The sequence below is a fragment of the Tachyglossus aculeatus genome, chromosome 1 (assembly GCF_015852505.1).
Source record: "Tachyglossus aculeatus isolate mTacAcu1 chromosome 1, mTacAcu1.pri, whole genome shotgun sequence".
In the NCBI taxonomy this organism is placed as follows: Eukaryota; Metazoa; Chordata; class Mammalia; order Monotremata; family Tachyglossidae; genus Tachyglossus; species Tachyglossus aculeatus.
In genome coordinates, this window is record NC_052066.1 from 96,174,699 (window position 1) to 96,194,651 (window position 19,953).

The 19,953-nt window shown below is 48.9% G+C and overlaps 1 protein-coding gene across 1 annotated transcript in view; it reads right to left on the reverse strand.

The window, feature by feature from the left end:
* The window catches only part of GRK7 (G protein-coupled receptor kinase 7), a 70,564-nt gene extending 62,983 nt beyond the window's left edge, over positions 1 to 7,581 (reverse strand). Inside the window, exons 1-2 of the mRNA XM_038751465.1 lie at positions 6,973 to 7,581; positions 5,076 to 5,513 (exon numbers count right to left, since the gene is read on the reverse strand). Of these exons, the coding sequence (XP_038607393.1) occupies positions 5,076 to 5,513; positions 6,973 to 7,581 (1,047 nt within the window). The remainder of the gene's footprint in view (positions 1 to 5,075; positions 5,514 to 6,972) is intronic.
* Positions 7,582 to 19,953: the final 12,372 nt, after the last annotated feature.

Below are 19,953 nucleotides of genomic sequence, written 5' to 3' on the forward strand. Positions count from 1 at the left end.
TCAAAGCCACCGAATTTTCAAATTCTTCCTGAAAACCCATCACTTCCAAGAAGTATTCTCTGATTAAACTGTACCAGTTCATGACATCTGCAAAACCACCCTCGGCCTATCTCTGTCCATTGAAATCTATCTATACGTATATAGGTTTTGGGTTTTCAAAAAATGGTATTTTTTAAGCCCTTACTATGTGCCACTATGCACTATATTAAGCACTGGGGTAGATACAAGGTAATTGGGTTGGACACACTCCCTATCCCAGATGGCACTCACATTCTTAATCCCCATTTTACAGATGAGGGGACTGAGGCACAGAGAAGTGAAGTGACTAATCCACGGTCACACAGTAGACACATGACAGAGCCAGGATTAGAAGCCTCTGATTCCCAGGCTTGTATTCTTTCCACTACGCCATGCTGCTTCATAGAGTTATGCTGTTTCATAGTGTTATATAGATTGCTTCATTTATACTATTTTAGTCAAATGTATCTATTTTATCTATATTTTGCCTCCTGCTCTGACTGTATGCATACAATTTATGTGTGGCTGAACCCTATTAGATTGCAACCTATTGGAGTGCAAGGCTTTTAACTTTCTCTCCCTTTAACTCTTTCCTAACAAAAAGCTCACAATCTGTCTTGTGGGCTGACTGAATTAATAAATAAACGAAACACAATCCAGTCCGAGAGGGACAGAACCCACAGACAGGAAAGGGGAGGTGAGTTAGACAGGGAAATGGAAAACAGTAAGACAAATAAATCCAGATCAGTCAGAGAGAAAAATGCAGAGCAGATAGATAGAGAAACAGAGCAACTGGACAGGGAAATAGAGCAGACAAACCGGCCAGAAGTCCTGGCCACACTACTTCTGCTCTTGAACTGACCTCAAATGTGGCCCTGGGGTCTTCTCAGACCAAAGGGAGGTCTGAGGGATTCAGTAGTCTAAATCCTCTGGCCTGGAACCTGACATTTATCCAAGCCCCACAACACTCCACCATTTTGCCTATCTTTAATGTATTTTAACGTCTGTTTCCCCCTCTAACAATAATAATAATAATTGGCATCTGTTCAGTGCTTACTACGTGCCAAACACTACTAAGCGCTGGAGAAGATACACGATCATCAGGTCCCCCAAGCGGTTCACCTTCTGAGGAGGGAGCAAAGGTATTGAATCCCCATTTTGCAGATGAGGTAACTGAGGCACAAAGAAGTTAGGTGACACCCCAGATCATTCATTCATTCATTCCTATTTATTGAGCACTTACTGTGTGCACAGCACTGTACTAAGCGCTTGGGAAGCACAAGTCGGGAACATATAGAGACGGTCCCTACCCAACAACGGGCTCACAGTCTAGAAGGGGGAGATCACACAGCAGAGCGGGGTTTAGAACCCAGGTCCTCTGAGTCCCAGGCCCTTGGTCTTTCCACTAGGCCACGCTCTGCTTCTCTAGACTGTGAGCTCCTTTTAGGGAGGAATGTCTACCAGCTATATTATACTGTATTTTCCCAAGCATTTAGTACAGTGCTCTGTTCATAGTAAGCACTCATAGTAAGCTGATATTTGGGCTGGAGGGGAGGGGAGAGACAGAGTTGGAGGTTGAGGGGAGAGACCAGGGGTCTCCTCCCGGTGCCCGAGTGGAGCGGCAGGGGCACAGGACACCTCCTGACCCACCCCAGGTCCATGGTCACTGGTCCCTGAATGGCTGGACCCTGACTAGAATCCCTTTTGGCTACAGAGATTCATTAATCTGATTAACATGTAACCACCCCAGTGCTTAGAACAGTGCCTGGCACATAGTAAGCACTTAACAAGTACCAATATTAGAAATCAGAAGGACCTGGTTTCTAATCCCCGCTCCACCACTTGTCCACTGTGTGACCTTGGACAAGTCGCTTCACTTCTTCGGGCCTCAGTTACCTCATCTGTAAAATGAGGAATGAGACTGTGAGCCCCATGTGGGACAGGGACTGTGTCGACCTGATTACCTTGTATTTACCTCAGCTCTTAGAACAGTGCTTGGCACATAGTAAGCACAACAAATACCATAATTATTATGATTATTTTCTGTTCCTCATCTGTAAAATGAGGATTAATGACTGTGAACCCCATGTGGGACAGGGACTGTGTCCAACCCGATTAACTTGTATAATAATAATAATAATAGCATTTATTAAGCGTTTACTATATGCAAAAAATGTTCTAAGCGCTGGGGAGGTTACAAGGTGATCAGGTTGTCCCACAGGGGGCTCACAGTCTTAATCCCCATTTTACAGATGAGGTAACTGAGGCACAGAGAAATTAAGTGACTTGCCCAAAATCACACAGCTGACAATTGGCGGAGTTGGGATTTGAACCCATGACCTCTTACTCCATAGCCTTTCCTCTTTCCACTGAGCCACGCTGCTTCTCTACCCTGTGCTTAGTACAGTGCCTGGCACACGGTAAGCACTTCACAAATACCACAATAATAAAAATAATAATGATAATTAAAAAGCTGTTTGGATCAACAAGAAACTTGGGCTAACAAATGGCTCTCTCCCAGACCAGAACCCTCTGAGCCCATCTGAACCTGCCTGAACCCAGCTCTGGACCAACCTAGAAGTGGCTCCGGGCTTTCTTTGGGGGGTGCCACCTCTCCAATGTGGAGGTCTTAGCTACTGTAATAATAGTAATAATAATGATGGTATTTATTAAGCGCTTACTATGTGCAAAGCACTGTTCTAAGCGCTGGGAGGTTACAAGTTGATCAGGTTGCTCCACAGGGTGCTCACAATCTTCATCCCCATTTTACAGATGAGGGAACTGAGGCCCAGAGAAGTTAAGTGACTTGCCCAAAGTCATACAGCTGACAATTGGCAGAGGCGGGATTTGAACCCATGACCTCTGACTCCAAAGCCCGTTCTCTTTCCATTGAGCAGTCCCAGGAATTCTGGGACACACACCAAACACGCACGGAACTGTGTTGCTCTGGCCTAAAACCCCCAAAGGGCTTGGGTGGCAGGGTTTAGGGGTCAGTCCAATCATGAGCCAAACCTCCCTCTGGCTTGGGCCTGTGGGCTCTATGAGTTAGCCTGGCCCTGCACCCGGAATACCAGGCCCCAGATCCCCACCTGGTCTCCCTCTCTGCTCCAGGATTAGGGCTGCAGTTCTCAACATCAACCGTATTTATTGAGCGCTTACTGTGTGCAGAGCACTGTACTAAGCACTCTCTAACCAGAGCTAGGGTCTGGGCAAATGTGCAGCTGGATAAACCCCACCAGACCCAGGCTGAGGCGGGCGGGGAGAGACAGGTCCTACTCCTGGTACTGGAGTGTAGCAACAGGGGCACGGGACACCTCCTGACCGTTCCCAGCTCCTTGGTCACTGGACCCTGACCGGCCGGACCCTGTCTGGAAACCCTGTGGCCAGAGAGACCCACTGAAGGTGGACGCTTTGCTGGTGAGTCCTAGCCTGGCATTGGCCTCACCAGACGCTGTGCCGGGACCGGTCCTGTCCAACCCCAGGAACTGCAGCTGTTGCCGATGAAGCCGCCTCGGCTGGGGAGAAAAACTGCTTTCTCTGGGGCCAAGAGGCGGTGGGGTGGGCGCTGGTCTGACAGTGGCCAGCGCAAACCTGAACCAGTGGCATTTTCTGGCTCCCAAAACACCAGCGACTGCTGCCTCTTCCAGTCTTTTGGGGCCCCAGATGTCACGGGACCTCACGGTCATGGAGGGGGGCTTCCGGGCTTCTAGACTGTGAGCCCACTGTTGGGTAGGGACCGTCTCTATATGTTGCCTACTTGTACTTTCCAAGCACTTAGTACAGTGCTCTGCACACAGTAAGTGCTCAATAAATACGATTGATTGATTGATTGACCTCCATCTGGGTTGGCCGGTGCAGATGGCCTGAGACCAAGGAGCCCCTCTCCCATTTCTGAGGGGGCTCAGTTGGAGAGGGGGGGAAGGGTGAATCAATCAATCAATCGTATTTATTGAGCGCTTACTGTGTGCAGAGCACTGTACTAAGCGCTTGAGATGTACAAGTTGGCAACATATAGAGACGGTCCCTACCCAACAATGGGCTCACAGTCTAGAAGGAGCAAGAGGAGTGAAGAGGAGCAGCCCCAGATCCCAAGCCTCTCAAGGCCCCAGGTCTGTGGCAGAGCCACCTCTTGGCTCAAATGTCTCATAGTCAATTATCAATGGTATTCATTGAGTGCTTACTGTGTGCAGAGCACTGTTTTAAGCACTTATTCATTTATTTATATTAATGTCTGTTTTCCCCTCTAGATTGTGAGCTCACTGTGAGCAGGGAACTTGTCTACTAACTCTGTTGCACGGTATTCTCCCAAGCACTTAGTACAGTGCACATAGTAAGCCCTCAATAAATACCACTGATTGGGAGAGTTCAACACGACAGGGTTGGTGGACACCATCCCTGCCCTCGAGGAGCTGAGGGTCTAATGGAGCTGGGTTCAAGGCCTCTGTGGGGCTGGTGGGAGCCCAGCCTCTTGTCCATCTACTCCGCTCCCAGCAGTTTCCAAACAGACACACCCCTGGGAGGCTGTTCCATCCCCCGGGATAGTGGGAAGGGTCCTGGCCCGCTAAACCCGGGCCTTCCAGCTCCCTTCTCCCATCACAGGGTAGGCGGACACTGTCCTTCCCCTCAGGGCACTGGACTGGCTCACTGTAGGCAAGGAATTCATTCATTCAATCATATTTATTGAGTGCTTACTGTGTGCAGAGCACTGTACTAACCACTTGTGTCTGTTATATTGTTCTTTTGTACTCTCACAAGTGCTGAGTACAGCGTTCTGCACACAGTAAGTGTTTAATAAATACGACTGGCTGACTGGAGCCAGCATCCTGCCCACAGCCGGCAGGGAGTCAATTAGCCAAATCCCTTTGCCACCTGCCATTTGGAACCAAGTGACCCCGTAAGAAGTCTTTAGGAGCAAGCCAATCCCTGGGATTTATGACTCGATTGGCCGCGTAAATAGAACAACTCCTCCCAACCGCCACGGACTGCAGTGCCCCCACCCCCCCCCCCGTCCTCCCGCTCCTCCCGCCGTCCGCCGGGGGCCGCGCCGGGAGACTCACCCTCTGCATGACGGTCTGGCCATCTCTGATCTGCACGGCCAGCCCCAGGTCCGACAGCCTACAGTTTCCGCGGTCGTCCAGGAGCACGTTTTCGGGCTTCATGTCCCGGTAGACGATGCGGATGGAGTGCAGGTGCAAGATGCCGCAGGCGATCTGGGCCGAGTAGAAGAGGACGCGGGCCGGCTCCAGGCCCGGCTCCCCAACGTGGTAGATGTGGTACTTGAGGTCCCCGCCGGTCATCAGGCTCATGACCAGGCACAGATGGGTCTTACTCTGGTAGGCGTAGGCCAGCGTGACGATGAAGGGGCTATTCACCTTCTCCAGGATCTCCTTCTCCAGCAGGGCCATCTTCTCCCCGCTCTTCTTCTTCAGGCGCTTTTTGTCCAGCTTCTTGCAGGCGTACATCTTGCCCGTGTTCTTCACCTGGATGGCACAGACCTGCGGGGGCAGGGAGAGGGCGGGGGCATTTGGGAGGAGGGAAGTAAAGCACCGAGTGGCCGGTGGCCGGGAGAGTACAAAAAAACAATATAACAGACACAAGTGCTTAGTACAGTGCACTGCATACAGTAAGCGCTCAACAAATACGATTGAATGAATGAATTCCTTGCCTACAGTGAGCTTATAGTCCAGTGCCCCGAGGGGAAGGACAGTGTCCTCCCGATGGACCGGGAGGGGAACCGAGTCCAAGGGCAGGCGGCACCGGCTCCCTGGGTTTCATCTAGGAAGATGCCCTCACTGACTTCCTTGAGGCTTCCCCTCATGGAGAAGCAGCGTGGCTCAGTGTAGAGAGCACGGGCTTTGGAGTCAGAGGTCATGGGTTCAAATTGCAGCTCCGCCAACTGTCAGCTGTGTGACTTTGGGCAAGTCACTTAACTTCTCCATGCCTCAGTTACCTCATCTGTAAAATGGGGATTAAAACTGTGAGCCCCTCGTGGGACAACCTGATCACCTTGTAAGCTCCCCAGCACTTAGAACAGTGTTCTGCACATAGTAAGCGCTTAACATATACCATCATCATTATTATTATTATTCCCCGCTCTGAGTATCTCCTATCGACAGGGCAGCCCTGGGCAGAGCCGGCTAAGCTGCTGCCAGAACTGGAGGCCCTGTGAGAAGCCATCCTCCCAGTGGTTGGGCCAGGGGATCCGGGTGGCTATCACTCTCTCCCTGTGACTTTGATCCCTGCCTGGTCAGCCTGGGAAAAGACAAATCTTTTTTTTACTGGTATTTGTTAAGCACTTACTATGTGCCAGGTACCGTACTAGGCACTGGGATAGATATAAGCTAATCAAGTTGTACACGGTCCTTGTCCCATATGGGGCTCACAGTCTTCATCCCCATTTTCCAGATGAAGGGACTGAGGCCCAGAGAAGTGAAGTGAGATGCCCAAGGTCACCAGCAGACAAGTGGCTGAGCCAGGATTATTGGCATTTGTTAAGCGCTTACTATGTGCTTAGCACTGTTCCAAGAGCTGGGGGGGATACAAGATGATTAGGTTGTCCCAGGTGGGGCTCAGTCATAGTCTCCATTTTACAGGTGAGGTAACTGACGCACAGAGAAGTTAAGTGATTTGCCCAAAGTCACTCAGGAGACAAGTGGCGGAGCCAGGATTTGAACCCACGACCTCTGATTCCCAAGTCCGTAGTCTTTCCACTAAGCCAGGCTGCTTCTCCTTCTGACTCCAGGCCTGTGCTCTACCCACTAGGCCACACCTTCCTCCTCCCTCGGGCCGCTGCTTGCTGCCCTCTCTGTTGGCTTCACCTCCCACCCCCCTGGGCCCCCCCCCGCCCTATTTCCTGCCCTTCCCAGATTCGCCCTGACCCCGCCACCTCCCACCTCCGCCCTCCCAATCCGCCCTCCCAGGCACCTGTCCCCTTCTCAGCCCCAGCCCCCATACCTCCCCGAAGCCCCCCTTTCCCAACACGCGGAACTCGTAGAAATACTTGTCGGTCACGGGCTGCTGTTCGAAGACCTTCCACTGCAGGAATTGGTCGAAGAAAGGACTGGCCTGGAAGGCCTGAAAAGGCTTATTGCGGAGGAAGGCCAGCGTCTCGGCCTTGGCCAGGGCCACCATGGCGGGGCCCTCCACAGCAGGGGCGGTGCTGCTCTGGCCCGCCAGCTTGGCGCTCAGGAAGGGCAGCGGGCCCTCCGGGGCCCCAGCCCGCGAGCAGTCGGCCAGCAGGGCCCGCAGCCTGCTCTCCTTGGGCTCACCCTCCTCGGCCAGCTCCCAGGTGGACACCTCGCCCAGGAAGTCGGCGGCCTGCTGGTAGGCGGGCACGGTGGCCAGGAACTCGTGGAAGAGGCGGCGGCCGATGGGCTGTCGCTCGCACAGGCTGTCGAAGTCGGAGGGCAGCGCCTGGCGCAGGGTGGTGCAGTGGTCCCGGCCCGGCAGGGCCAGGCTGCGCCGCCGCTTCTGCATTTCCTTGCTGTCCCCGTCGCACGGCTTGCGGGCCTGGAGGTAGGCCGTGTTGGCGATCAGGTTGTCCAGGCCGCCCATGTCCACCATGGCTGTGGCCTGGGGAGGGAAGGGCCGGGACGGAGTGGCACTGGGAGCGAGGGGGCCGGCCGGAGAGTGTGAGGCGCGAAGCGCGGGTCGAGGCTGGGGCTCTCGCCCACACTGGCTGCCGTTAAATAGCATTCGGGGGGTTGTCCCTAAGTCCCCGGCTTGCCACCCGCCCGGAGTGGACTGTAAGAGGTTTTGCCTGTAAGGCGCTTTGGGATGGCTATCTATAGTCCTGTGGCGGAGGGCTCCAGCAACCCCCCCCCCGGTCCCCTGTCTGCCGTCAATCGTGACCAGCTTCCCAGCCCCTGCTTCTAGTCTCAACCCTCCCCAGGCAGCTACCTGGCTTGTCCTTTGTCCCAGGACCCCCAGTCTTAGGATTGTCAGAGTGACTCCTGCCTCTCGGAGCCCCCTGGTCTGGGAAACCCAGAGATGGGAGCAGAAGCTCATTGAGACCGTGAGCCCCGAGTGGGACAGGGCCTGTTTCTGACCTGATTGTCTTGTATCGAAACCAGTGCTTAGTTCAGCGCTTTACGCAATAATGAGTGCTTAACAAATAGGCAGTTATTAGTACTATTATTACTCTTATGAGCAGCTAGGCATCATTCCCACGGACTCATCATCATCATCATCATCAATCGTATTTATTGAGCGCTTACTATGTGCAGAGCACTGTACTAAGTGCTTGGGAAGTACAAATTGGCAACATACAGAGACAGTCCCTACCCAACAGTGGGCTCACAGTCTAAAAGGGGGAGACGGAGAACAAAACCAAACATACTAACAAAATAAACAGAATAGATAGGTACAAATAAAATAAATAAATAAATAGAGTAATAAATATGTACAAACATATATACATATATACAGGTGCTGTGGGGAAGGGAAGGAGGTAAGATGGACTCCCACATCATTCTCCGACTCTGCTCCGCACTCCACCCCAAACCATGGCAGGGTTTAGTACAGTGCCTGGCGCATAGTAAGCGCTTAACAAATACCAGACTGGTGGTGAGGGAGCGGGGGGAGAGCATGAGGGCAGCGGGGAAGACTAGGGAGATAGGGTGAGGGACTGAGCAAGGGGCTGGGATGTTTCCTTCTGGCAGTTTGCAGCTTGCCCCATACTCCACAGACCGTGCTCTGGCTTTTAGACTGTGAGCCCACTGTTGGGTAGGGACTGTCTCTATATGTTGCCAACTTGTACTTCCCAAGCGCTTAGTTCAGTGCTCTGCATACAGTAAGCGCTCAATTAATACAATTGATTGATTGATTGATTGGCTCAGAATCACCCCTGTCTGTTGGCCCGGTTTTCTCTTTCAGGGGACTGAGCAGATACTGGCGGAGAGTGGGCCAGGGGTGGCTGCAGCATGTCTGAAAATCACAATTGTCAACCCTAGTGGGAAGCCCGCCCCTTCCCTCCCCAGACAGAGGGACTGGCAGCATTGACCACTGGCTCCACGTTTAAAAATGGGCAGCAGAGCCCGTTAGCAAAGCCTCCGTCAAACGCCGTGATCCCTGTCAAGCCCTGTTAGCCTCAATGCAAATCCCCTGGAGCCTCGCAATCCTCAGCCACTGGGGCTGCCACCTGATCCCCACCCTGGCCCCAGCTCCGGCTGTGACCCCCCCGCACCAGGTGGGAGGTGAGGACGGGAATCTGGAGTGCTGAGGATCTGAGGCCTGTCTGTTGAAAGTACGACTGTGTTCCTCGCGCCTGTTCCAGGCCGACATGGATCCAGATCGTCAGGGTTTGGGTGATGCTACTACTTTGGGAAGAAGCGTGGCCTACTGGAAAGAGTACGGGTCTGAGAGGCAGAGGACCTGAAGTCTAATCTTGGCTCTTCCACTTGCCTGCTGTGGGGCAAGTCTCTTAACTTCTCTGTGCCTTGGTTTCCCTCACCTGTCAAATAGGGGTTAAGATCTTGTCCTCCCTCTTATTTAGTCTGTAAACCCCATGTGTGACAGGGACCATGTAGGATCTGATTATCTTGTATCTATTCTAGTGTTTAATACAATACTTGGCATATAGAAAGCATTTAATGAATACAGTTGCCCTCCCTCCACACATCCGCCAAGCTAGCTCTCTTCCTCCCTTCAAAGCCCTACAGAGAGCTCACCTCCTCCAAGAGGCCTTCCCAGACCTTTTCCGTCTCCTTTTCCCAGGCCTTCCCCCTTTTCCCTCTCCTCCTCCCCGTCCCCCCTGCCCTACCTCCTTCCCCTCCCCACAGCACTTGTATATATATTTGTACAGATTTATTACTCTATTGATTTTACTTGTACATACTTACTATTCTATTTATTTTCTTAATGATGTACATTTAGCTTTAATTCTATTTGCTTTGACGATTTTGACACCTGTCTACATGTTTAGTTTTGTTGTCTGTCTCTCCCTTCTAGACTGTGAGCCCGTTGTTGGGTAGGGACCGTCCCTATATGTTGCCGACTTGTACTTCCCAAGCGCTTAGTACAGTGCTCAGCACACAGTAAGCGCTTAATAAATACGATTGAATGAATGAATAATTTTCACTATTAACATTATTATTACTATTATTATTCAAGCAGGGAGTGACCACAGGTCTGACTATGATATGGCAATTCAATGTACCGCCGACACCTCAAGCTTAACATGTCCAAAATAGATCTTCCAACCCAAACTGTGTCCTCCCCTGATTTTCCCATCACTGTAGACGGCACCACCATCCTCCCTGTCTCACGAGCCTGTAACCACGGTGTGATCCTCGACTCATCTCTCTCACATTCAACCCACATATTCAATCTGTCACCAAATCCTGTAGGTCCAACCTCCACAACATTGCTAAAATCTGCCCTTTCCTCTCCATCCAGACTGCTTCCACACCGTCGACCCCCGGCCCACGTCATCCCCCGGGCCTGGAATGCCCTCCCTCTGCCCCTCCGCCAAGCTAGCTCTCTTCCTCCCTTCAAGGCCCTGCTGAGAGCTCACCTCCTCCAGGAGGCCTTCCCAGACTGAGCCCCTTCCTTCCTCTCCCCCTCGTCCCCCTCTCCATCCCCCCATCTTACCTCCTTCCCTTCCCCACAGCACCTGTATATATGTATATATGGTTGTACATATTTATTACTCTATTTATTTATTTATTTTACTTGTACATTTCTATCCTATTTATTTTATTTTGTTGGTATGTTTGGTTCTGTTCTCTGTCTCCCCCTTTTAGACTGTGAGCCCACTGTTGGGTAGGGACTGTCTCTATGTGTTGCCAATTTGTACTTCCCAAGCGCTTAGTACAGTGCTCTGCACATAGTAAGCGCTCAATAAATACGATTGATTGATTGATTGATTCCACACTTATCTGGGCACTTACCATATTCTGCCTTGATTACTGCATCAGCCTCCTTGCTGACCTTCCTGCCCCCTGTATCTCCCCACTCCAGTCCATACTTCACTCTGGACAGCTGCCTCGATCATTTTCTACAAAAAACATTCTGTCCATGATTCCCTACTCCTCTGAAGAACCTCCAGTGGTTGCCCATCCACCTCTGCATCAAATAGAAACTCCTTACCATTGATTTTAAAGCACTTAATCACCTTGCCTCCTCCTCCCCTACCTCCCTGATTTCCTACTCTAACTCAGCCCGCACACTTTACTCCTCTAAAGCCAACCTACTCACTGTACCTCAATCTTGCCCACATCCTGCCTCTAGCCTAGAATGCCCTCCCTCTATATCTGACAATCACTCTCCCCACCTTCAAAGCACATCTCCAACAGGACTTCCCCAACTAAGCCCTCATTTCCTCTTCTCACCTTCTTTGTCTCCATTTTTACACTTTATTATAATTATTGTATTTGTTAAGCACTTACTATATGTCAAGCACTGTTCTTAGCACTTGGATTTGCACCCCTTATCTACCTCTCCTTCAGCCCCACAGCACTTAAGTCCATATCCGTAATTGATTTATTTATATTAATGTCTGTCTCCCCCTCTAGACTGTAAACTCGGTGTGGGCAGGGAACATGTCTACCAACTCTATTGTACTGTACTCTTCCAAGCGCTTAGTACAGTGCTCTGAACACCGTATGTGCTCGTGGATGGTAATAATAAAGACAAAAATAATAATAACAATAATAATAAAAATTATCATGGTATTTGTCAAGGACTTACTATGTACCAGGCACTGTACTAAATGCTGGGGTGTATATAAGCAAATGATGATGATGGCATTTATTAAGCGTTTATTATGTGCAAAGCACTGTTCTAAGAGCAAATTGAGTTGGACACAGCCCCTGTCCCAAGTGGGGCTCACGGTCTCAATCCCCATTTTCCAGATGAGGTCACTGAGGTCCAGAGATGTAAAGTGACTTGGCCAAAGTCACACAGCAGACAAGTGGCAGAGCCAGGATTAGAACCCACAACCTCCCGACTCCCAGGGTCTATCCACCATGTCATGCTGCTTTCCAGGGTCAGCAGTGGGATAGATGAGGTGGGCGTTTCAGAGAATTCATTCATTCATTCAATCGTATTTATTGAGCACTTACTGTGTGCAGAGCACTGTACTAAGCCCTTGAATAGGTTGGTATTAGAAGAGCAGAATGTGCAGATTGTGTTGTCGCAGGGGATCAGAAAGATTAGGTAGGATAGGAGAGAACAGAGCCAGTGTCTTAAAGCCGATGGGGAAGAGTTTCTATTCTTTGCAGGGGTGGGTGGGAAGCCATTGGAGGTTTGTCAGGAGTGGGGAGATGTGGACCGAACCTTTTTCCTACAAAATGATCTGGGAACCAAGTGGAGTATGGACCAGAGTGGGAAGAGACAGGAGGGTGGAAGGTCAGCAAGGAGGCAGCAATTCAGGTAGGATAGGATGACGGCTCGATTCAGTGGGGTAGCAGTTTGGATGGAGAAGAAAGGGCAGAGTCTGGAGAGGTTGTGAACGTAGAACCGACAGTATTTCGTGACAGATTGAATGTGCAATTGACAGGCTGAATAGCAATAAATGGGGATTAAAAGTGTGAGACAACCTGATTACCCTGTATTTACCCCAGCGCTTAGAACAGTGCTTGGCACATAGTAAGTGCTTAACAAATACCATAATAATAATAATAAATACAAACGGTTGATGAAATCCAAACTAAATAATGGTCTTCTGAAAATTCAGCTTTGAACATCATAGTCCAGGGAGACTGGGACTGCCAAATTGCTTTTGCCCGCAGTTTCCGGCTGAAGCCTGGGAAGTGGTTAGGAGCAGCAGGCCGCAGTTCTTCTCAAGGCTTGTGCAAGCCTCCCGCTGTGTGACCTTGGGCAAGTCACTTCACTTTTCTGGGCCTTAGTTACTTCATCTGTAAAATGGGGATTAATGATAATAATAATAATGATGATGGCATTTGTTAAGCGCTTACTATGTGTGAAGCACCGTTCTAAGAGCTGGGGGTGGATACAAGGTGATCAGGTTGTCCTACGTGGGGCTCACAGTCTTAATCCCCATTTTACAGATGAGGTAACTGAGGCACAGAGAAGTGGAGTGACTTGCCCAAAGTCACACAGCTGACAAGTGGCAGGGTCGGGATTAGAATTTATGACCTCTGGCTCCCAAGCCCGTGCTCTTTCCACTGAGCCATGCTGCTTCTCTTGTGCCTTGTGAGCCCCGTGTGGGACAGGGACTGTGTCCAACTCGATTTGCTCATATCCACCCCAGCACTGACTACAGGGCCAGGCACATAGTAAGTGCTTAACAAATACCACCACCATCATCATCATTATTATTATTATTGTGCCTCCCACCCAGCACAAGTGGAGTTTCCTCCTCAGCCAATTCCTGGGGAGAAGCAGCGTGGCTCAGTGGAAAGAGCCCGGGTTTTGGAGTCAGAGGTCATGGGTTCGAATCCCGGCTCCACCAACTGTCAGCTGTGTGACTTTGGGCAAGTCACTTAACTTCTCTGTGCCTCAGTTACCTCATCCGTAAAATGGGGATTAAAACTGTGAGCCCCCCGTGGGGCAACCGGATCACCTTGTAACCTCCCCAGCGCTTAGAACAGTGCTTTGCACGTAGTAAGAGCTTAATAAATGCCATCATCATCATCATCATCATCATATTATCATTTCCATGAGCAGAGTTGAGCTAGGCTGGGCTATTGAACTGGAGGCCAAATACCAGGGAGAGAGGGTAAGGAGCTCTAGGATAAGAGGCTACATTCGCAGCTACGTCAAGACCTTTCCTGTTGCCTTTCTAAAGGAGGAGCAATGTGGTCTAGTAGATAAAAAACGGGCCTAGGAGTCAGAAGGACCTGAGTTCTAATCTCAGCTCTACCACATGTCTGCTGTGTGACCTTGGGCAAGTCACTTCTCTGGGCCTCAGTTCCCTCATCTGTAAAATGGGTATTGGCTGTGAGCCCCACGTGGGACAGGGATTCTGTCCAACCTGATTAGCTTGTACTCACCCCAGAGCTTAGGACAGTGCCTGGCACTGGCACTATTTATTTTATTTTGTTAGTATGTTTGGTTTTGTTCTCTGTCTCCGCCTTTTAGACTGTGAGCCCACTGTTGGGTAGGGACTGTCTCTATATGTTGCCAACTTGTACTTCCCAAGCGCTTAGTACAGTGCTCCGCACACAGTAAGTGCCCAATAAATACGATTGATTGATTAAGCGCTTAACAAATACCATAAAAAATATGATCCGATCAAGTGTGTGCATGTATTTGCTTTAGTTTATTTTGTTGTTGCTTTTTTTTTTAAATCGTATTTAGTGCTCGCTATGTGTCAAGCATTGTTCTAACTGCGGGGAAAGCTGAAATTCAGAAAGGCTGAGCAACTTTTGTGAGATCATACAGTGGCTTGGGGCAACATGAAAACTTTGCACCACTTTCCAAACAGTGGGAACATCATCACTGGTAAACCAGCTGGGATTGGGGTAATTGGCTATTAATGTTTTTTTGTCAAACCAGACACAGGAGGCTAAAGTGTTAGCTAAAGAAACAGCGGGGGCCTAGTGGAAAGAGCACGGGCCTGGGTGCCAGAGGACTTGGGTTCTAATCCTGACTCTGTGACCTGTCTGCTGTGTGATCTTGGGCAAGTCACAACTTCTCTGTCTCAGTTACCTCGTCTGTAAAATGGGGATTACATCCTACTCTCTCCTACTCAGACTATGAGCTCTATGTGGAACAGGGACTGCGTCCCACCTAATTATCTTATCTACCCCAGCACTTAGTACAGTGCCTGGCGTACAGTAAGCGCTTAACAAATACCATTTAGAAAAAAAAGAGAGAGCTCTCCAACAACAAGGACTGGGAATGCAGTCAGCTTACCAGCATGGAAGCACAGTGCTCATTATTTCTTCAGTCATTATTAACATTTATTGAGTGCCTACTTTGTGCATAGTGCTTTTCTGGGAACATAGGAATGTACAAAAGAGAGACAAATTGGAGGCTGACTTGAACAGCAATAGGCACTGCAAGTAACGAACCCATCAGAGTGGCAGAACACAATCTTCTCAGGTCTACAGTGTGGGATACGTCACATCCAATCATCATTATTTTCTTTTTACTATTATCCACCCCAGTAGCTGGGATTTTATCATCTTCATCTGGAATGAAATGATGCATATAAAAATGCAGTTTCACATTAAAAGCAAAAATGTTCTTCAGAACAAAGGGAAGATGATATATGAATGAAAAAGGGTATCACAAAAAAGGTGGCCCCGTTCACTGGAATAACGGCCAACTGTTCCAGAAAATAATGAGATGAAAAGCCAGGGTGAATGTGAAGCAAAGATCTCCCTGGCTTCTGGATTTTGGACAACAACGTTTGGCTGCAAGGGGGCAGGAGTATAAACTTGGTGTGGGCAGGGAACATGTCTACTAATTTTGTGGTAGCACACTCTCCCACAGATTTAGTACGGTGCTCTGAACACAGCATATGCTCAATAAATATGATTGAGTGGAGGAAGCAGGTGATGGTGATGACCCAGAACAGGGGGTTGGCAGTCAGGACAAGAGCAACAGAGAGACAAGGGGGGTGCTGAGTGATGGGCACAGTGTTGAAGGCAAGGACCACTGCATCTAGGGATGGAAGGATTTACCAAAGAGACCAGGAGAGCTACAGTCACTTGGGAAGGATGGAAGGATCTGGAGTCAGGAGGCTTCTGTCGGGGCAGAGGAAGGTTTGGGACACAATAATGTTGATAATAATAATAATAATGATGGTATTTGTTAAGCGCTTACTATGTGCTGAGCACTGTTCTAAGTGCTGGGGTAGATACAAGGAAATGCTGGAAGCACTTCCCAGAAAGCAGAAAAAGGAGAATTCATATGATCCTGATTCCCCCAAGTTCAATGTTATTCCTGACTCTGAACCAGGAACTGAAGGAACCCTTTGTTATTTCACTGGTTGCCCTATACAAACACAGGTAAATGATCCCCTGGTAATTTCGCCTCCTCCCAAAGTGTCTAACTTCCGAACCAGGGAGTAAACACCTCCTCTAGACTGTAAGCTCATTGTGGGCATGGAATGTGTCGGCTTATTGTTGTATTGTACTCTCCCAAGCGCTTAGTACAGTGCTCTGCTCACGGTAAGCCCTCAATAAATTCGATGGAATGAATAAACAGGAGCACAGGCAGACAGGGGCTCACACTGTGTGCAGTCAGGAAGGCTAAGTGTTGGAGCTCTTCCACACCTGCTGAGAAGCAGCGTGGCTCAGTGGAAAAAGCACGTGCTTGGGAGTCAGAGGTCATGGGTTCTAATCCCGGCTCCCCCACGTCTGCTGTGTGACCTTGGGCAAGTCATTTAACTTCTCTGAGCCTCAGTTACCTCATCTGTAAAAGGGGGATTAAAACTGTGAGCCCCACATGGGACAACGTGATCACCTTGTATCCTCCGCACATAGTAAGCACTCAACACATGCCATCATTATATGATGCTCCTGTGAGTTCTGGGCAATTTAAAAACTGACGTTGGAAAAGGGCTTTTTCACCTTTTCTATGCACTCAATTAGTAAGTCCCTCAGTTTGGGTATGTAACGCTTTTACTACTGCCACCAGCCTCCTTGCTCATCTCCCTTTCCTGTTCTCCCCACTCCAGTCCTTATTTCACTCTTGCTGCCGGAATCATTTTTCTACACAAAAATTCAGTCCACATCTTCCCACCCCTCAAAAACCTCCAAAGTTGTTCCTCTAGCAGAGGCACCCGGAGACTTGGAGGAATCTTGTGACAACTGTACTCCGATATCTAAAGTTCCACTCTACCCACCTCAAAATAGATTCCTGCCTCTTCCTCTCCATCCAAACTGCTACCATGCTGATAAAGCACTTATCCTATCGTGCTCATCTCCTGCATCAGCCTCCTCGCTGACCTCCCTGATTCATGTCTCTGCCTTTCCAGTCCAGACTTCGTTCTGCTGCCCGGCTCATTTTCCGAGAAAAGAAAAAAAAATTCAGTCCCTATTTCTTTCATTAATTATTCATTCATTCAATTGTATTTATTGAGCGCTTACTGTGTGCAGAGCACTGTACTAAGCGCTTGGGAGGTACAAGTCGGCAACAGATAGAGACGGTCCCTACCCAACAATGGGCTCACAGTCTAAAAGGGGGAAATAGACAACAAAACAAAACATGTAGACAGGTGTCAAAACCATAATAAACAGAATTATAGCTATATGCACATCACTAATAAAATAAATTCCACCAGTGACAATGTATGGATCCAAAAGCTGGACACTGAAAAAAACAGGACAGAAAGAACAACAATTCTTTTGAACTGTGGTGTTGGAGAAGGCTTTTGCGAATACCATGGACTGCCTGAAAAACAAATGGATTTTAGAGCAAATTAAACCAAAGTGGTCCTTGGAAGGCCAAATGACTCGACTTAGATTAGCATATTTTGGCCACATAATCAGGAGGACTAATTCTCTGGAGAAGACACTAATGCTAGGAAAAGTCCAGGGAAAACGTGGAGGAGGCAGACCAGCACCTAGATGGATAGGGACCACAACAATGATAATGGAAGAACCAATGAAAGATTGTGGATTATGGCAGAGGACAGGACGTTCTGGGGAAAGAATATCCATGGAGTCACTATGAATCGGAAATGACTCGACGGCACTTAATAATAATAATTTCCTCAAAAACCTTCAGTGATTGCCCATCCACCGCTGCATCAAACAGAAACTCCTTACCATCACCTGTAAAGCACTCAAACACCTTACCCCTCCTATCTCACCTCACTAATCTTCTACTACAACCCAGCCCACATAGTTCACTCCTCTAACAACGTCCTCACTGTACCTCGATCTCATCTAACCTGCAGCTGGCCCCTTGTCCACATTCTCCCACTGGCCTGAAACTCCTTCCCCCCTTACATCCAACAGACCAACACTCCACCTTCAAAACACTCCTAAAAATGTCTCCTCCAAATGTCATCATCAATGGTATTTATTGATCGCTTACTGAACGCAGAGCACTGTACTAAGCGCTTGGGAGAGTACAACAGAGTTGGTAGACACGTTGCCTGCCCCACAATGAGCTCACAGTTCATTAAACTGTCATTTCCCCTATCATCCTCCCTTCTGCTTCACCTACGTCTTGTTCTGTTTCGTTTTGTTGTCTGTCTCCCCCTTCCAGACTGCGAGCCCGCTGTTGGGTAGGTACTATCTCTACGTGTTGCCAATTTGTACTTCCCAGTACTTAGTATCAGGCAAAAACTCCTCACTCTCGGCTTCAAGGCTGTCCATCACCTCACCCCCTCCTACCTCACCTCCCTTCTCTCCTTCTACAGCCCAGCCAGCACCCTCTGATCTTCACCCCACCAGACCCACAGTGGTTATGGACATATCCTTATACTCTGCTTTTTCTCCTATTTGTAATTTAGTTTAATGTCTCTCACCCCCTGTAAGTTCCTTGTGGGCAGGGATAGAGTGCCTACCAACCTATTGTACTCTCCCAAGTGCTCAGCACAGTGCTCCATACACAGTAAAGTACTTAAGAAGTACCACTGATTGTTCGATGCATAATGCACTGCATTTTGGTGCCGCTCAAGGCATTTTTCTAAAATGTCATTCAACACACTCCTCCCCCTATTGAAAAGCCTATTAATTTTCCACCTTATCAAACAGAAACCTTTGAATCGACTTGGAGACTCTCCACCAGTTCATCAAACAGAAACCTTTGACTTGACTTCAAGGCTGTCCACCAGCTCTCTCCTTCTTAGGCATCTGCTCCAGTCACCTGCTACATGCCAGCTGATCTTCTGTCCTCCCAAGATGACCTGGGTCTTGCCCTCGACTCTTTCATCTCTCCCCTTAAAATCAGCCAAACCACAGCTCTTCCCACCACCCCAAGGAAGAATTAATTTTCTCCAGGTGGTGTCAACCCAACAGCCATCTTTAGCAGTTGCATACATGTGGCTATCTAGAGATCTCTAGACTGTAAACTCATTATGGGCAGGGAGCGTGTCTGCTAACTTTTATATTGTACTCTCCCAAGCACTTAGTACAGTGATCTACACAGAGTAATCATACAATACCATTGATATATAGCTGTCCGCCCGTTGTAGGGTAGGAACAGTCTCTATATTTTGCCAACTTGTACTTCCCAAGCGCTCAGTACAGTGCTCTGCACACAGTAAGCACTCAATAAATACGATTGAATGAATGAATGAATGACTCTCCCCCCTTCAAAGCTCTATTGAAGGCACATATCCTCAAAGAGGTCTTCCTTAAGTCCTCTTTTCTCCTCCAATTCCCTTCTGTGTCACCCTTTCTCCCTTTATTCATCCCCCTGCCCCATCCCCACAGCACTTACATTCATATCTGTAATTTATTTATATTAATTTTTGTCTCCTCTTCTAGACTGTAAGCTCATCGTGGCCAGAAAAAGTGTCTGTTGTACTGTACTCTCCCAAGCACTTAGTACAGTGCTCTGCACACAGTAAGCGCTCAATGAATACGACTGACTTATGATGGTGAGATTCACCTGATGTACTGCCTTCTGCTTTGTCCTTGTTCTTCCTCTGGGTTTTGCTATCTGTAAGTAATTTTTACTGTCTTCCTAATGAAGATGTACTTGAGGGTATGGAATGTGTCTTGCTACTCTTGTTCCTCTCCCAAGCACTTAGCATAATGTCAGGCACTCTGTGTAGGAATTCAACAAGTACCACTGTTTGAGGTGAGAGGGCATTTGGGCTGGAGGCGCAGGTGGAAATGGATTCAGAGAACAAGTGAATGAAGTGCTTGGGAGTCAGAAGTCATGGGTTCGAATTCCTGCTCTGCCAACTTGCCAGCTGTGTGACTTTGGGCAAGTCGCTTAACTTCTCTGTACCTCAGTTACCTCATCTGTAAAATGAGGTTAAGACTGTAAGCCCCAAGTGGGACAACCTGATTACCTTATATCTACCCCAGCACTTAGAACAGTGCTTGGCACAAATACCAT